Source organism: Vanellus vanellus (genome assembly GCF_965231255.1).
Source record: "Vanellus vanellus genome assembly, chromosome: 1".
Lineage (NCBI taxonomy): Eukaryota > Metazoa > Chordata > Aves > Charadriiformes > Charadriidae > Vanellus > Vanellus vanellus.
The window spans coordinates 80,201,109-80,218,175 of NC_138905.1; the positions used below are offsets into that span (position 1 = coordinate 80,201,109).

Consider the following 17,067-nt stretch of genomic DNA (forward strand, 5'->3'; position numbering starts at 1 on the left):
AATTATTTGCCTCTATTGACATTGCAATAATTTTTCCAGTCCTGGAAGCAAGCCTTTCTCAGTGACATCATCAAGATTAAACTCAAGTAATACAGTCAGCCCATGCATTTTTCAGTGTCATGACATGTTCTATAACAACACTAGCTGAAGCTTTTCCTCCCTTCTCTGTCACCACATCCAGCTGTTATTCATTTTGCAATTTGCCACCTCCCTGCTAGTTGTGTTGACCTAACCGTTAGTGCAGTTGTGCTCTTAATCAGCTCTGAAAGCTGATCTGGCAGAAACCAATGTACATATATACTTAAATACAGATTCTCTCTCTCATCAAGATCACAGCATAGCTCCTCCGCCAATTGCACTGGCACATCAAAGGGGTGGTCAGAAAACAATACTATGTCAGCACTGCCACTGCACATATTGTCTAAGCTGTGACCTGAAAGGAGCTGATTTGAAAGACAGTATAGTGATTACAGACATCCCAGCACTGAAATAGAAATTACCATCTTTGTTCTGGCTTCTTCATACCAGACAGAATAATAGAAAGGGATTCCCAGTTCAGGAGGGCGGATATTTCCCTCAAGCACAGGACTCCAGCAAGGCACCTGTGAAGCCAGAGGGGAGGAGAAACTAAAAGTGTGTATTTCTGAGGTCTGAGGCTGTCACAGAGGGGTAGCCATAGCTCATACAAGTGTGTATCTGCACTGCAGTCATAGGTGAGTTGGTCTCACAGCTGCCCAAGAATTTGCTGAAGCCATAGTACCCACAGACCTCAGCATGAACTAGCTGCCATGGTGTCAGGCAGGCTGTGCTGAACATGCAGTATGTGCTCAAACCCTTGTTGTGGTTGGCACCTCAGGGAGCTAGTTCAGAGGGCACCCCGGGGATGACTGCAAGTGCTGCAGCTGTGCCTCTGACTGCGGGATGCACATGTCTCTGAGACACACAGCACAGCATTCTAGCTCCAATCTGACAAGCTCCCAAACAGGATTTCGCTTGCTGTTGCAATTAATAAAGTTGATTTCTGATTCCTTGGCCAGTGTTTTCAAGTGGCCCCAAATAGAAGTAATCCCTCAACTTTATAAGACTTGCACAGAAATAATAAGTGGCAGCCAGTTTCGGGGGGGGCTAATATAAGAAGTAAGTGGGTATGCTGACTAGCTTCAGAGCAAGCAGGAGTTAAACCCTGGAGAGGAAGCAATTCTCGAGCTGCAGCAAAGATAATCATGATAATTTATCATCTGATAATCAAAGAGCACACACTTAATTTGTTCTCATTATCAATGTATTTCAAGCACAAGTACCTTAGTACAAGAAGCCTTTCTGTGCACAAGTTGCACTAGAAGGGTAGAGATAAAGGGCCCTATGCAAATGCAATGCAGTTACTTCTCCTGTATGGGTAATGTGCTGTAGTACAGTTTGGAGTCCATCTCCATGGCCTCCTTGTCCCCCTGGATGTGGAAAGGACCCCTGGCATCTAGAGCTGTTGTTTTAAGCACTTGACCTTTCTCTAGGACAGTTGTGTCTTCTCAGAGAAATGACTGACAGTTTGTAAGAGCTGCAGGGATTTGGTTTATTAAGGAACCATCAAGAAATGAAGCTAAATCTGGAGGTTTTAACAATGTCAGAACTCTCGTTTGCAGCATCGTGGGAGCGGGAAATGTCTGCAGCATGCTAAGAGTGGACTTTTACCTCCAAAGCCCAAGATGTGGTTCAGGACTGAGTACAGCGTGCAGTCTCCAGAGCTGTAATTTGCACCATTTCCCCCAGTTATTTAGTATTTAATGTCACCTGAAGGCAGGACTTCACATAAAGCACAGAACAACTCATATACTGGTAGAACAAAACAGGCTTTTATAGACCTCCTGGATTAGGAGTCTGAAGGAGAATGCCTGCATAAGCAAGAGACAGAGGTCCAAAAGTGAAATCAGTTACAGTAGAAATACAACATGCTTTTACCACATGCTGGTGGTAAAATTTTCTGTACACTGATTTGCTTAATGGTTACAGGCAAAGTAAACCATGGTTGTGCTGCCAAAATCTGCTTTTACAGTAGCAGTGTAAGTGCAGCTGCAGCTCACAAGGCTTGGAGCCCCAGAGCAGAGGAAGCCAACAGATGACATCTTGCTGTCACGGCGTAGACTGTTCTGTAGTGGAGCTGGCCTCATGTTCCCTGGAAACAGCCTGGAAAACATGCTCTTTGTGTACATGCTCCCCCCTCCCCAGCTCTTACAATTGCAGTTGAGTTAGGAAACAAAGTCCCAGCCAAAATTCCTCAAGGGAAAGGGACCCAACTTCTTCAGGATGCGAGCCTCTGAGAACAAAATCTCCTTGTGAGAAGAAAGCAGCTTCTTAATACAGGAGGATTACAATGTCTTGCTATGTTGTTGGTGGTGTTTTGTTGGCATGTGAAACTGAGATTTCAAAACTTTCCACTTGATCCAGCTGTACAAAAAGAGCTTCCTAACCTCTCTCTTCTGAAACGGTAGAATGACCTCTAAGTTTGACATCACTGGAAGATTGAGGTGACCTAGCTGATGGTAGGTTAAAGTCATAAATTGCTGAAAGGAACCATCTTAATTTTAGCACCTGTATTCATTGCGGCTAGCAACTATTTCTTCAGTTTTTCACATCTTTCTGGAGCGTTGATTGGGTACCTAAAACGGGAGCTTTGAATTCCATCACCAGCATTACTGCAAGCATGGTAATAATCTGAGCACCCCTCTCCACTGTACAGCAGTTAGGCAGCAGGCAAAAGACTTAAGTAAAACCATATGTAGGTCAAGACTACCAAGATCAATTTATTTCTAATTACTTACAAATCTTCAACACCCCAGCCAGGGATCAAGGCCATATTGTGTTAAAAGAAAGAAACAGCATGTATTGTCAGTTCATTCCAGTACAAGAGTTTTTTTACCTTAAATTACTGTTGCCAGGATGCACCAAGTAAGTGACACAAGAAGTGGGAAGGAAAACTAGGTGTTAGAGATGTAAAGATGCTCTGCATTTGTCCAGTTGTAAAGAGGAGCAGAATATAGTTCCTGGATTAAATCCCTCCTATAACAGATTCAGTGTATGGGCAGGTTTCCAATGACTTTATGCCTCACATCTATAAAACTGATATAACAATCTAATCTGTCTGCACTTGAAAGGCACTGTGGAGTGTAAATGTGCAAGTATTACTAATAGTGGTATCAGCAGTGGCCGTACCCAATACCGGAAAACTTGTAGAGAATGTTTGTTAGACCTGAATTTTGACCTAGATTAAGGTAAATTGGTTTGAACCAATAAAGAGTTGCTGAGAAGAAAATTTAAGTTTTTATAATCTCCTTGACTTCTACTTGCAAAACTGCTTGCTTCTGGCAGTGTGGTCTTTTGAGCTTGCTAACCCATGCCATTGTCAGGGCTCAGCTAGTTTTGTTTGCGATAGAGTTTGTGCACATACAAGGAAAAAGGCAACAGAAGACATTTCTTTTAGCTCCTTTTGGAAGGGAGCAGTAGGAAAGCAATGTCTGCTCCATGGAAAATGGCCAAAAATTTGTTGAGAAGAAGACAGTAGTGGATTAAGGCTATAACTGGGAGCAGATCCAAAGCAACATTTCCCCATTCCCCATCCCCCTGACAGCTGGTTTTGTTGCACAAGCCGCTCTGGTAGGAATCCTATGGTTACCTGCCCTATGGGCACAACATGAGCAAAGAGAGGGGTCGTCTGGGACCCAAGCAAGTTCTTTCCTGAGTGTGAACACCACAGTAGCATCTGAACAGCTGTAGTCAGCTGAACGGTGTTGTGCTGCCCGCAGCTCACTGACTCACTGTCAGGCTCTGGCCTTCTCTGAATGTGGTGCCCAGATGCAAAAAGCCAGCTTTCTCCCTGCCTGGAAGGACAGCTCTTGTCAGGCTTCTAGGAAGCTTTTGCAAACAACGTGAAAGGAAGCTGGAGCCGTTCTGTGCAGTTCTTGAAAGCTCTTGGACATGCCTCATGGAATTAGTGCCTAGAAAACAGGCTGGTCTTTTCATCACCTCTGCGGTTGCTCCCTTCTTTGGCTGGTAGCTTTTGCCTTCCAGAACTTCAAACTCTGGCCACTTCAGCACGCATGCCAGCACCATTTATCTAGGCTGGTTTGCCCCATCCTGCATGAACTCTCTTTTCAGGCCACAGACTGCCTGTCAGCAGCAGGTAGACTGCTCCAGCATTATATCATTTTCTGTAACTGATCCCCAAATGGGGCAGCTCACAAAGGAAAGAGGGCTGCATCCTAAGGTCCGCTTTTTTTCTGCAAGCTGACTCCAGATGATGCAGATGGAAACAGAAAGGAGAGATGCAGCTGCTATGGGTCAAATACTGATTTCAGTTACAAGAAATGCAGCACAACTAGCCACGTTAAATGACTGGGGTTGTACGTGAGGCTTTATTCTGACATCAGGTACTAAGGACTTCGGGAATTGGTCTGTGTTGTTCAGGGACTTTTCTGTTGCTGGGGCAGGGGGTCTTAGACATAGCTGAGTAATTTTGTGTAAGAGAGTTACTTCATTTACTAACCTGTATCTGCAAAGAAAAGGGTTTGGCTATAGAGTGAGAAAGAATATGTTTTTCATGTTGAATTCTGTAGAGTGGGGCCTTTCCTTCTTCATTTCCCACTTACACAGACTTCAGATTTTGTGGGGTTTTTGTACTGGTGACTTCATCTGCCATCATTAATTGGCGAGCTATCTCAACCCAGCAAGCTAATTTAGAGTCCTGCTTGTGCATTTGATGAGCAAATGCAAACCATGTGTAATGTCAGCAGGTCAGGGGAGGTGATGGAACATGGGATTTTCACCTCAGTTCCAGAAAGGGCCATAGTTGCTTCCAGGAAGCTGAGCTTGGCACTAGGTGTGGGGGATTGAAAAGATTTATTTCCCTGTATGAGCGCTTAGAGCTTGATCATTCTAATCAAGCATTTTCCAATCAATATGTTTCTTACAGGCTTTCCAAAGGCTGCATTAGAAAAGCAATTTTATTTATTTTATGACCCTCAAGCCCTAAGGGATTCGGGTGTGTCAGCTTTCCAGGGTCTCTGTACAGACAGTGAAAAGAGAAGGGCTGGGTCACAGGGCAGAACACTAGCAAAGTCAGCATGGCAGAAACCCAGCCCAGTACTTCCCTAGGTTTGTTTCTGTCGACGTCTGCATACACAGAGGCTCCAGAGCAGACAGAGTGCACAGAGCATTACCTGCACTTGTGCTCTACCTGTAATACCCTGTTCAACAGGACAGCAGGAGCCATAAGCCTATACCTTTTATTTCAGATTACTACTGAAAAAGCTGTTTCGCTCTCTGTTCCCAGCAGTGTAGGAAGCTTCCCAAAGCCTTGTCATTCTGATTACAGGCAGTTTCAAACATTTTTAAAGGACACGCAAGCCTCACTGGGGTCTCTCTTCATGCCCATCACACGATTCCTCTGTTCCCTATCCAATCGTTTTTTCCTTAACAAGACCTGTAAAGGCACATTTTCATCTGCTGCCATCCATTTCCCTTGTACCAGTTCGTACTCACCTCCCAAATAATTCTCGCTGAGGATTAGCCAGGATTAACCTTTTCCTCCTTTTCTACCTTTCCTTATCTCTGGGCCTCAAAACTGCAGAGACAGCTTTTTACTGTAGGATGAAACAATCCCTGTGGGCCAGCAGCAGTGAATGGCCACTGCTTCACCACTACCTGGGTCAAGTGGCACCTCCTGGAAAGAGCAAGTTGTCAGGCACACCACTGCACACCAGACCTCTGTCCCCTGCAGATGACAGCAAGTGCACAGACCACCAGTGATACAGGGTTTATCCTGTGGTATCCTGCATCTTCCACACGTCTGCCAACCCAAGGGCAGTCTCAGAAGGCACTTATTTAGTCAGTCCATGTGCATGGGGATAGCTAAGCATGCCACAACTGTCTTTCACCTGTACCCCTCCTCTGAGGAATTCGAAAAGCTTCCTGAGAAAGCAAACTCCTTAATCTTCCTGCCTTTACCTTCCAGAGCAGAGGTAGTCCTGAAAAGCTGCTGAACACCCTGTGGGTGGGAGTCTGCCAGCTCTGGTAGCTATGGGAAAGGCATTTGCAGTAAGAGATCAGTGCAGCAGCTCCAGTAGAGATAGCATAAAATTTCTGTCTCAGGACGACCTCAGCGCCCAGATTGGGCTTTAATTTGAAATCACCTTCAGTGTGATCAGCACACTGCTGTTGAGCTCAGCACTGCAGCCCTTCTTGGGGAGCAGCACGTTGTGGTTTGTTCTGTCAGGTTTGAGTGCAATATCAGAACAAGGCCCCTGGTCTGCAGCAACAATCAATACCTCTGAACAGGGAACCAGAGAGCAGCAGAGACAGCACCACGGGACTATTGAACCATAGTCGTTTGAAGCAGCTGTGCAGTGTTTTGCACTTTCGAAGCATTTCAGATTCAAACTGGCCAAGCCCCATGACACCTTTTTGCATTTAGGTAGTTTAGCTTTCCAAATGAAGAAGTGAGACAGAAAAAGGGGACTTTTAAAAAGTTGCTCTGGAGAAGGGTTTGAATCTAATCCTATGTTTTTCCTCCAGACCACGTTGCCTTTACACGGAAATGAAGAGAAAAATACAACCTCATGCCTCTCCTGTTTGACATACACTATCATAGGCAGAAGCACATATTATGCTTTATGGATAACATGGAAGAATTTTGTTAATTAATAACAAAAAAGAGAGCTTCAGTTCCTAAGGAGCTAGTTGGTAGCAGACGTTCAAGTCTTTTGAACTTCTCCAGCATCGTTTTCCCACTAAAGGCTTAAGTACTGTCCTGTAGTGAGAGCTGGCCTGCCTGATGCTGCCCGGGATGATGCGTCTGTCCCTGGGTGTTTGGAAACTAGCTGCTGATTTGCATGCACTGGCCCCTTTGCTGTTTGCCCAACTGCACTAAGTAGTTTTCGATGTGGGAGTGAGAACAATTCTGTCTGCCCTGCAGAGAACAGGGATAAATAAGAGATCTGTCTTTACCCCCTTCTCACCTCATCATCCTGCCTACCATGCAGCCAGGCGTAAGGATGGAGTGCCCAACCAAAGTGGAACAAAATGAACAAGATGAAACTTACTGTGAATGCTGTTTCCGTCATTCATGCTGTTGTGTGACTGCATCCTCATATCGAAACTAAAATGGAACAGCAGCTCTCAGTGGTAATGTACATCCTACTTTGCATTGGAATTGTGTCTTCAGACTAGTCCAAAATGAGTCAAGATGAAAACAGCATACAGTACATTATACTTCACATTTTAGATGTATCTTTTACGTACAGTATACGTAGCAACTCATACTGTAAAATGCATACCCTGTCTTCCAAAGCAAAGAAGGAGATGCTGAATATGAGTGCTTTGCAAGACTTAAGGTTGGCTACATCTCTTCAAAAAACAAAGTTGTAACCCCACCAGAAGTTTGTGGTCAGATGCAAATATTGCTGGCTGTGTAGTTTTATGTGCAGAAGGTTATACTAGGTGGGCAGAACACTCTGTTTTTCCAACCTCAAAGCCTGACCAAGCTTAAGTTTCCTGAGGGGCTCACTGTCAAAAGGAGTGAACTCTTTAGAGACCATCAGCTTAAACTCCTCTTCAACAGACCAATACATTTTGCTGCATGTGTGTGTCTACATGTGTAAGTGCTTGAGCATACCTAAACAAGTTTACTGGCTACTTCAAGGTGTAAATTACCCCATCAGCCTCTCTTCGTTGTGCTTGGTTTGGCTACGCAAGAATAGAGAGGAACAGAGGGCGGATTTCTTATGCAGTCCAGATGGTTATCAGCTTGTGCCCTGAAGCATGAGAATTGATCGCTCTAACCATTTATAAGGTAGCTAGTGTAACAGGTGTTAGAAACAGGACTTTTAGGTGAGGAATAAGCAACAGAAAGAGATAATCTGCTAAGACACCAGTGTGCCAACCTGCAGCATTACAAAGGTGAGCATGAATTTTGCTCCCTGTTTAATGCATGTCAGATTATAAACATGTCTATAAATTATTGTATTTTACTCTGCTGGAGGTGGTGCTTGGAAGCTGGCAGAAGACAGACTAGAGAATACACTGGGGTCTCGCAGAGCTGGATTCTGATGGTTTACATGGCTTTGTCTAACCTGCTTTCAGCTATTGAGTTCAAGACGTTTTTGTTGTTTATTTTTGCACTGCGTAGATAGGGATAGCAAGGTTGGGAATGCTTGCCAGATTTCAGCCAGCAAAGCAATGGCACAGATGGGAGCAGAGCCAGGTCTGACTCCCAGATCAAAATTCACCCTCTGAAGTCTGTAGCGACGCTGGACACTGAAAGGGCAGACTGGGAGAAAGGCAGCATCCCCTGTGTCTGATCCACGCCTACTGAAAACAGCAAAGCCTTCCCACTGATTTCGACAGTCGGTTCAGCAGGCAAAACTCTGTCTTCATTTTGTAACACAGCACTTCTTTACTTTATTCTGCTTTGTAAATATCTTTGTTACTTGAAGACAATGCTGTTAGCTTTCACCGAGAATAAAACTGGAGAGATAAAAAGAGCCCATTTACCTCCACCGTGGGCACAACAATAAAAGAGAAGATGGAGAGAGGAAAATAAGAAATAGCATCGAAAAAAGAAAAATTGTATAAGCAGGATTAGTTTTTCTTTCATGGACAGTATAGGAAAGCATTTTCAGGACGCGCTGATATCTATGTATGCTGTGCTGTAAAATCCCTTCAGCTGCAAAGCCAACCCTCTCATACCCTTTTTTCACAAAACCAACTGCTTCTTTTTAAGAAAGGGGTAAGATGGTGGGATACAAGCTTAGTAAATGCTGTACTACACATGAAAGAATTATTTTTTGAATGGCAGTTTCTGAAGCACTTTCAGCAACACCGGTCTGCACCCCAAGAAAAGCCTTCTGTGACTGAATTGGTTCGGCCTCACAAAGCAAATGGATGTGCAGTGGAGGCAGGCAACTAAAGAGGGTTTTTTGGAGAAACTAACTTCCCAGGAAAGCAGCAGGGCAGGGAGGGAGGGACATAAGAGAAGAGGCAATCCATCTAGGGAAAAGCAGTTAACTTATTTTATGGCACTTACATCTTCCAAACACCATGTTAAGTATTATGTTATCACGCCATGGGTGGAGAGATGTGACACATCCACCTATTCATTTTAGTGATAGCCAAACTGAATTAGAAAGGCTGCTTGCTGATTCTCAGTAACTAGAAGCCAAGCGTAGTTCATACTACTTTGGGGCTTTTCTCACAAGCTTTGGAGATGCTGCTGAAATCCAGCAGAGACTTGATTTGCAGTGTGAAGCGTTGGGTCTGTTTCAGAGTTGCCGGCACAGCACACGTGGCTTCTCCCAGTGCATGTAGCTTATTTGGCTGTTCTGGGTCTAGCGCAAATCAATCTAAACCCCTCTTCAGACATGGTACTTCTGTATTAGTTGAACAGAAGGCAAAAATACACTGTCACCAGCACATGGGAAATGTTGATCAATGTTTGTACAGGGACTGATTTATTTATTACATTGTTATATATAAGGAAGCACACACATCATGTGAAGTTATCATATAGCTCTGTCCATGTTGGCATGGATTTTCCCAGTGATTTTTTATTTCATGCCTCATCTTGTGAAGTGCACATCAGAAGTACAGTTAAATTTCCACATGTCAGTGCTCCTTTGGGCAATTTATTACTTGCACGGCATGGCAAAGGAGGAGGTAAAAGAAACCACGCATGAGCATTTTAAGCACTCCTCAGATGGCCTTTTAAACCCTTTCATAAATTGTGGCCTGGCTGCATCAAGTCTGACGTCGTTCTTTTTTAGCTGCAGCCAAAGCGCATGCTGCCCAGCAGCAGCCCAGGGTCTGGAGTGTGTCTTCTGCAGGAATAACCCTGTATTCAGCAAAAGATGAACCTCACTGGCATTTTAGATGACGGTTTGCATGTTTCTGAGCAGATCTGCACCTCACCCCAGGCCCTTCAAAAAGAAAGGTCCTCTGACCCCAGTAATCAGACCCTAATTCAATAGGGGGAAGAGAATTTAAGTCCTTCATAAATAAATAAGTGCTACTTCTTGTTTCTGTGTGGCACATAATACAGTGCTACAGGAGCAGTTGAAAGCCGATGGAAATTCTTGCTGCTGCCATGCAGACGTCGCTTCCTTGGGTCAGCTCTGACCCTTTCTCATGCTCGATCTCAATTCTTTTTCCAATTGAGATTCAGTTCTGTATGCAGCTGTGGCTCTGGGACTTTCCAAAGCCGCTGTCTGGGAATCTGGCATAGCAGCAGAATGCAATTCACTGCATGTGACCTCTTGCTAAACAGAAAAAAGCATTGCCTATCTGTTAAAGGAGTAAAAACCAAACCAAAACAGAGCGGTACAACTGTCCCAGGTTTCTTTTAGTGCTTGGTAGGAGGAGGGTAATCAGATCTCAGAGAATGGTGTGCCAGGAAGGAAATTTCTTCCCATGCGCAGCATACAATCAGCCAGGTGCAATATGAGGAAGGGAGGTTCATCTTCCTCTGAAGCGTAAGGTATTAGCTCCTGCCAGAGGCTGTGTACCAGAGATCTGATCAGATATGGCAAATTTTATGTTCCTATGCACAGTGTGAAGCTTTCATTTCTACGCAACACATTGTAGCAAGTCAAACAATGAGTCATCTCATGAGGGGGAAAAGGAAAGAAAGCTTTTTATCTCCCAGTGGATTGGAGATAATCTCTCTACCTGGGTATAAACAGCTCTTCACCGTGCTGCCTTCTCTCCAGGGGAAGGAAGCTATTTTAAATCTGTCTGTAAAACAGATATTGAATTGTCACACCTCCCAAGCCTCTCTGCCTGAGCCCAATAAAGGTAGCAGGCAAAAGGTCTTTGACTTTCATGGTAACTTGGTTGGGCCCCTGTGAGTAAACACAGTAGTCTAGGCTGTATATGCTGTACAAGATGGCTGGGAGAAAGGGAGTGCCAGATTCTCCTTAAAGCCCTGAAAAATCTGTGCCCAAAATGAACATACCTGCTATTTTACTGTAAAATGTCATGCCACCCTTATATAGACAGTTACATTGGTAAAATTTTATCACTCTACAGGAAACACAAGCTAAAGCAGTGCTAAAGGTGCCACAGCCTCAGCGATTATTTTCCTCTCCAGTGTGGGAACAGCATCTACTAGCATAACAGCATCTGCAGGATAGGTGGGCCGGTCCGAATACACCTTTCTCAACCATATCTGCACTGATAACCAAGGCACACTATTACAGAGGCTGTGTGAAGCAGCCCTTCTTTACACACCTCAGCTACCTAGAGGGAAGTATCACCGTAGCTCTCTTGCATCTGACTGCTTTTCCTTATTCTTGATCAATGACAAGGGCATGAAGAGAGAGCATGACTCTTTTCTGTGAAAGGATACGCACTGAGGATGGATGGGGCCAAGGACTTTAACTCCCACCTGCTTTGCACCTCAGAAGGAGCAGCTGGAGGAAAATCCCATTTCACGGTGGAAACCTGGAATGAAATAACGTCCTAGAAGCTTTTTTCAGGATGCTCAGGCAGTTCTTGTTTCTCAACATGTCACAGATAAGCCAAGGTGCCTAAACTAATGAAGTATTTCACAGTCCAGTACTTAGAGCAATTCTGTGTTAATGTGACATTCCTGTCCTACACCTTCCCCGGAGACTTTGCACATTATGGTGTGGGGAGAAAGGGGGATATTTGCCTGTATTCCCATGATTCCATGATTCACTGATGTTTGCCTTGTCTCAATTTGGTAACACAGTCATGGTCTCTTCCTGCCACAGGTTTGCAGCCCGTTTACTGGAGCAGGGATGATGTGGCACAGTGGCTCAGGTGGGCAGAGAAGGAGTTTTCCTTGAGGCCGATTGAGAGCAACACTTTTGAGATGAACGGCAAGGCTCTGCTGCTCCTGACCAAAGAGGACTTTCGATACAGGTCTCCTCATTCAGGTGAGGATTACTTACAGAAGCTGTAATTGAAAAGAGAAAGAAAGCTGCAATGAAATATGGAGAGGGCCAGAGGAGGAAATGGTCACATTGATTGGGGTGAACTGGGCAAAGGGAGGAGAGGGAGGGCAGAGCCGCCTGTATGAGGCAAGGACAAAAAGGACAAGAAGGGAGTGAAATCCTGATACGCCTGAGTTGTAGGCAAATTTGAATGCAAATCCAAACCTAAACCCAAACATCCAACCTGTTTCTAGTTAAAACTCCTTGCAGAAGTCCCAGAAAGCAAGCTTCTCTGGCAGCACTTTGTGACTTCCAGCTCTTCCTTGTAAAGACTTATCTTTTCACAGACCTAACTACAGCAGCAAGTTAATCAAGTGCTCTAGCCTCTTAAGAAGCCCATATTAGCATTCTGCCTTACAGTTGGCTTGGCTGACGCGCTGCTAAAAGTGACTCCAAAACTCCTCCCTGGGGGATCTTTCCTCTATTTTACAGCCCCTGTGGGCTTTGCTTTACTTTACCATATTCTTTCACGTACTGGAGTCCAGCCCAAGGCACAGCACAGACAGGTGTGGGAATCAGTCTGCCTGTTGCTCAAATTATGTCTTAATTTATTCACAAAAAAGTTTTAGAAATGTGTATGTTGCCTGCCTGTATTTATACCCCCTGTGGTCTGTCTGCTCCAGTTTTACAGTCAGAGTACGCCTCTGCCCTCCTTTGTCAGGGATGTTTAACTAAATATGAGTTATTGGTTCTAAATAAGAGTTGTGAGCTTTTCTTTTGTGACCATACAAGGTACTCCTGTTAAATATAAAGTCACATAATTCAATCACCATAGGTGATCAAGGAATTTGGACCAAGTGGTGACAGAATGGCTGTTAGGAGGCTTCCAGTGCAAGGCTCACTAGGTGCAGAAGTACAGCTGGTCCTGCTTAGATACTGCTGATAAACAAGCTGTGCCACTAATTCTGCATGAAGCAGCTTGGTGAGCCCCTTGAATGCAACCCCACAATCATCCTTCTGCAGAATCTGCCTCAGAAACTGTGGCTTACATTGAGTGTATACAAAGTTTTTTAAGCATGTGCTTCAAATCCAGGACTAATTTTGTATGGAAGGAGATGCCAAACATTAATGTCTATTGCCAGTGTAATGCGGTAGTGAAAACTGATGCCTCAAAACATCTTTTTTTTTTTATTCTGGTACACCACTTTAAATCATTTCATTAAAAAATTAGCCCTCCTTAAGGCAAAAGGAGTATTGAAATTGGGGATCTGAGCAAGGACTGTAAGGGACACCTTTGTATGTCTTGTCTGCAACTCCCTTTATCATCCCAGTGCCTTGCTGCCTACAAGTTATGCCCCTGCTCTTCCCCTTGTGTGCTGTGCAGGCGGTTGAAATGAGTAGGATTAAAATGCTTGTAGGCTGGAGATAGAGTGTTTCCAGAGAGGAGCCTCTGGCTTACAAATCCTCAGTGTATGCAGAACATTAAGCTCTTATTTACCTAAATGGAAGCTGTTATTTACCTTTGGAATGGAATAACCAAACTAAAGGCTTCCTCTCTCGGTTTTTCTCTCCTCCTTCTCGCCAGGTATTCCTCACTGATATAAACCTTTTAGAGGATATCTGAGTCAGCCCCTAAAATTTAGATTAGGTAAAGGGACATTACCTCAACATTTCCCGGAAATTAACTATACGTGAAATTTAAGAACCATGAAATAATGTTTGCCATAGAGGCATTACGTTTTTCAAGAGTATAGGTACATAAAGGCTGTATCCTTTCCCTCCTGGTTAAAGCAGGAGAATTGCATCCACTCCGCCCCGTGGTCCTATCAATAAAGTGGGCTCACAGCCCCACAGCTATTCTTCTATTTAGGGCTGGCCCGAGAAGGGAGGCAGGAGGGGAGGAAGAGAGTGAAAAATGCTTTTCACCTTTTTAACTAGCATTACTGCATCTGGGTGGTGCAGAAGCATAACTTTTTTGTTAGGTAAAAAAAAGACAGCCAGCTTTATGGACGTTTTCACTAGTCTGTCAGGCCAAATCAAAATAGGTACAAATTTTCTACCTTATTGCTTAGAGTGTTACACCACTAGTAACACTAGGTTATGCCACTATTGCGTTCAAAGATGCAAATCATGTGGTAAAATCACTTTTTTAGCCTTTCATGTACTAAACATGGAAAAGGTAACTGGGTTCTCGAGGCTTTGTTTTTAATTAGATTTTCAGGTATTGCAATCACCTTTTAAAAATGCCCTAAAGTCACTGCTGAGACAGTGAAAGCAGCCAAGATGCTAAAAATAAAGGAAGCTGAACTATGGAAAGCAGGATGGCTTTACCTGTTTTATGCTAAGACACTAAACTTGCCCACAAATAGAACATTGGCAGTTTAAAGAGACTAGGGACAAATGGCCCAAAGCTTACAATCTCATACAAACAACTACTAAAAAAAACCCCACACTCGAGAAAACTCTCCCAGAAAATCCAAGGTTTCCTAAGTGAAACTTCACTAAGTTCTTTTTCAGGTAATAAGTTACTGCTGCAACCTGTTCCTCTGTAATATGAGCAGTGACAAAAAGAAGACAGCAAGCAGAATTAAAAGTCAAGAGACTTCCTACCCTGTGTTGTACATTTTCACTTTGAAATGTGCAACCAGTTATATCAGACAAAATGTGTAAGCACCTAGGTGTTTCATGTAGATGTTAGAGGAAGGGCATTAGTAGAAGATGCAATACATAAAAAGACTCCAAATAAACAGTCCATTGGTTTTCTAGATATTGCAGTGATATGTTCCACTGAGGAACGATTTAACAATTCTGCTGCCAGGGAATGGCGGGGGAGGGGAGGAGTATGAGGAACAGCCTGCCTTTACCCCAAAAGGAAACAAGCTTCTGGATTGATTCATGCAAGACCATGTCAGCTTGGTGCAGTGCAATTCACTGCAGACATTTCTGTGGAAGAATGATTCAGTAGCAACTAACAGACTATATTTGCCTATACAGAGCACCAAGTCCACTGCATTTTGTTCCTCAGCCTGCATCATATCCGTGGTCTAATATTGCCTGTTTTCAGTGAGCTCCATACAGATTCTAGTAGCTTTGGGATCCCATTTGGGCTTTTCAGGAGTCCAACCCATGACACCAAAAGTGACGTACAAAAGTTCCAAGCACTCGATTGTCTCCAGGGGTTGTCACCACAGCAAAGGTATTCAGGATAGTTAAATCTCTCAGTTCTTTTCAAGTAATTGAGTCCATCCCAAAGTGAGATGGACTCATGACACCAAAAGTGACGTACAAAAGTTCTAAGCACTCGATTGTCTCCAGGGGTTGTCACCACAGCAAAGGTATTCAGGATAGTTAAATCTCTCAATTCTTTTCAAGTCTTTGAGTCCATCCCAAAGTGAGAGTTCTTCCTCCTGTGGATTTCCTAGAATGATGTATCTTAGTAGCACACTGCCCCTGGCCTTGAGGCACCAGTGTTGCACGGACAGGCTTTACAGCTTCTATCTCCTCCCCCCATAAAGCCTAAATAGTTCAGTAATTAAAGAATAGCACCATCATTGCTCCTAGCAACTCACTGCATAAATCATGGGCTCTACATGTAAGAATTCTGTGTCCTAAGTTGTCTATCTAAAAAACTGAGGCTGTGATGAATGAAGGTAGGACCCTGAACTACTGCTTGTAAAGGGTTGGAGCTCTTGCATGGGCAGTCATGTAGCCTGAAAAAAGCTCTGTACTGGGGTAATAAAAGCTATGTCTTGTCATTCTCCCATTTTTCCACAGTCACACACAGAAGCGTGATGCGCAGCTTTTCTTTTTCTTTTTTTCCTTTCAGGGAAGAACGTTGCAAAGCAGTGAAATGTAGGATTTTACTGCAAGCATTTTGGGGTCTGAAAATAGCACCCAGGAGCCATGAATTCATGCATCAGATGGCTAAATGAGTCTTCTCAGCAGTATGTAGGTGTTCATTTCCTTTCTCCTGCTGTTTGTCTTTCAGGTGATGTTTTGTATGAACTCCTTCAGCATATCCTGAAGCAAAGGAAAGCTCGTATGCTCTTCACACCTTTCTTCCACCCTGGGAACTCTATCCATGCTCAGCCAGAGGTCATACTACACCAGAATCATGAGGAAGGTAACTCTATCTCATTCTTATGGGAGCTGCTATTATAGAGGCAAGTAGGGTAAGACTGTGAGGAATTATGTCATTTTCTTGCTCCAAAGTTACTTAAATAAAGCTACTCTCCTCCCTCTATCTCCATACCTTTAGAACAATCAACTGGTCTGGGGAGTCAACGGTCCATTATCCATTTATCTTCTATTACTTTGTCCTGTTTCCAAAGCCTGCTTAAAAGCTATGTCAGATGCAGATTAAAAAAATGCCAGAAAGTTTTATTGACCCCATTGATTAATTTTTCCTCACTCCCAATTTGGTACACAAAGATGCTTCATGGACTTTTAGTATCCTGGAGATGCAACTAGATGCTGTTGTTTGCAGGGCAAGGGAGAAGGCATCCTTGGAGAGGAACATCTAACTCAAAGTCACTTCAACTGACAATCTGTCATCGTATCATGCCAGAGTTCCTAGCACTGAGCCCATCTTGTTGCTCAGCTTTTGAGCTGATTGATTGAGCAATTCATGTTGAGAGAAGTTTTTTTCTGCAGGTTTTCTCTCATTTTTACTATCAGAATTAGTGCTTAGGTTATTAGTTACCCTTCGAGTACTGTCCACATGTAGCATGGTTGTCAGAGGTAGTGAAGAAAGAATAGATACATTCGTGGAATTGCAGATTTGGGGTTATTTTACTCATTATTAGTACAGATCAAAATGTAAGTATGCTTCCTTCAATGGAAAATTGAGGATTTATTTTCTTTAAAAACGTATATGCTAAAGTACTTCTTGGTTTTCTCAAATAACAGAAAAATATAAAGCCTAAACCTTTTAAAAGGTCTTTTCTGTGAAAGCATCAGGCAGAATTCACATTTTAATTAAAAATCAAGTAAAAAGTAGCGTTATTCCTTTTTTAAGTAGAGAGCAGAAGAGAACAGAAGTGAGTTAGGATATCACCCTAGTCTCTGCTAACTAAGATGCAAAAATTATTTCAAGATTCGACATGGGATTGCAAGAGAAGATTCAGGG

At 43.5% G+C, this 17,067-nt stretch overlaps 1 protein-coding gene across 1 annotated transcript in view; it reads left to right on the top strand.

Annotated features, from left to right (window-relative positions):
- The window catches only part of ETV6 (ETS variant transcription factor 6), a 144,556-nt gene that overhangs the window by 96,910 nt on the left and 30,579 nt on the right, over window positions 1–17,067 (top strand). The window contains exons 3-4 of the mRNA XM_082479568.1: window positions 11,778–11,942; window positions 15,928–16,062. Of these exons, the coding sequence (XP_082335694.1) occupies window positions 11,778–11,942; window positions 15,928–16,062 (300 nt within the window). The remainder of the gene's footprint in view (window positions 1–11,777; window positions 11,943–15,927; window positions 16,063–17,067) is intronic.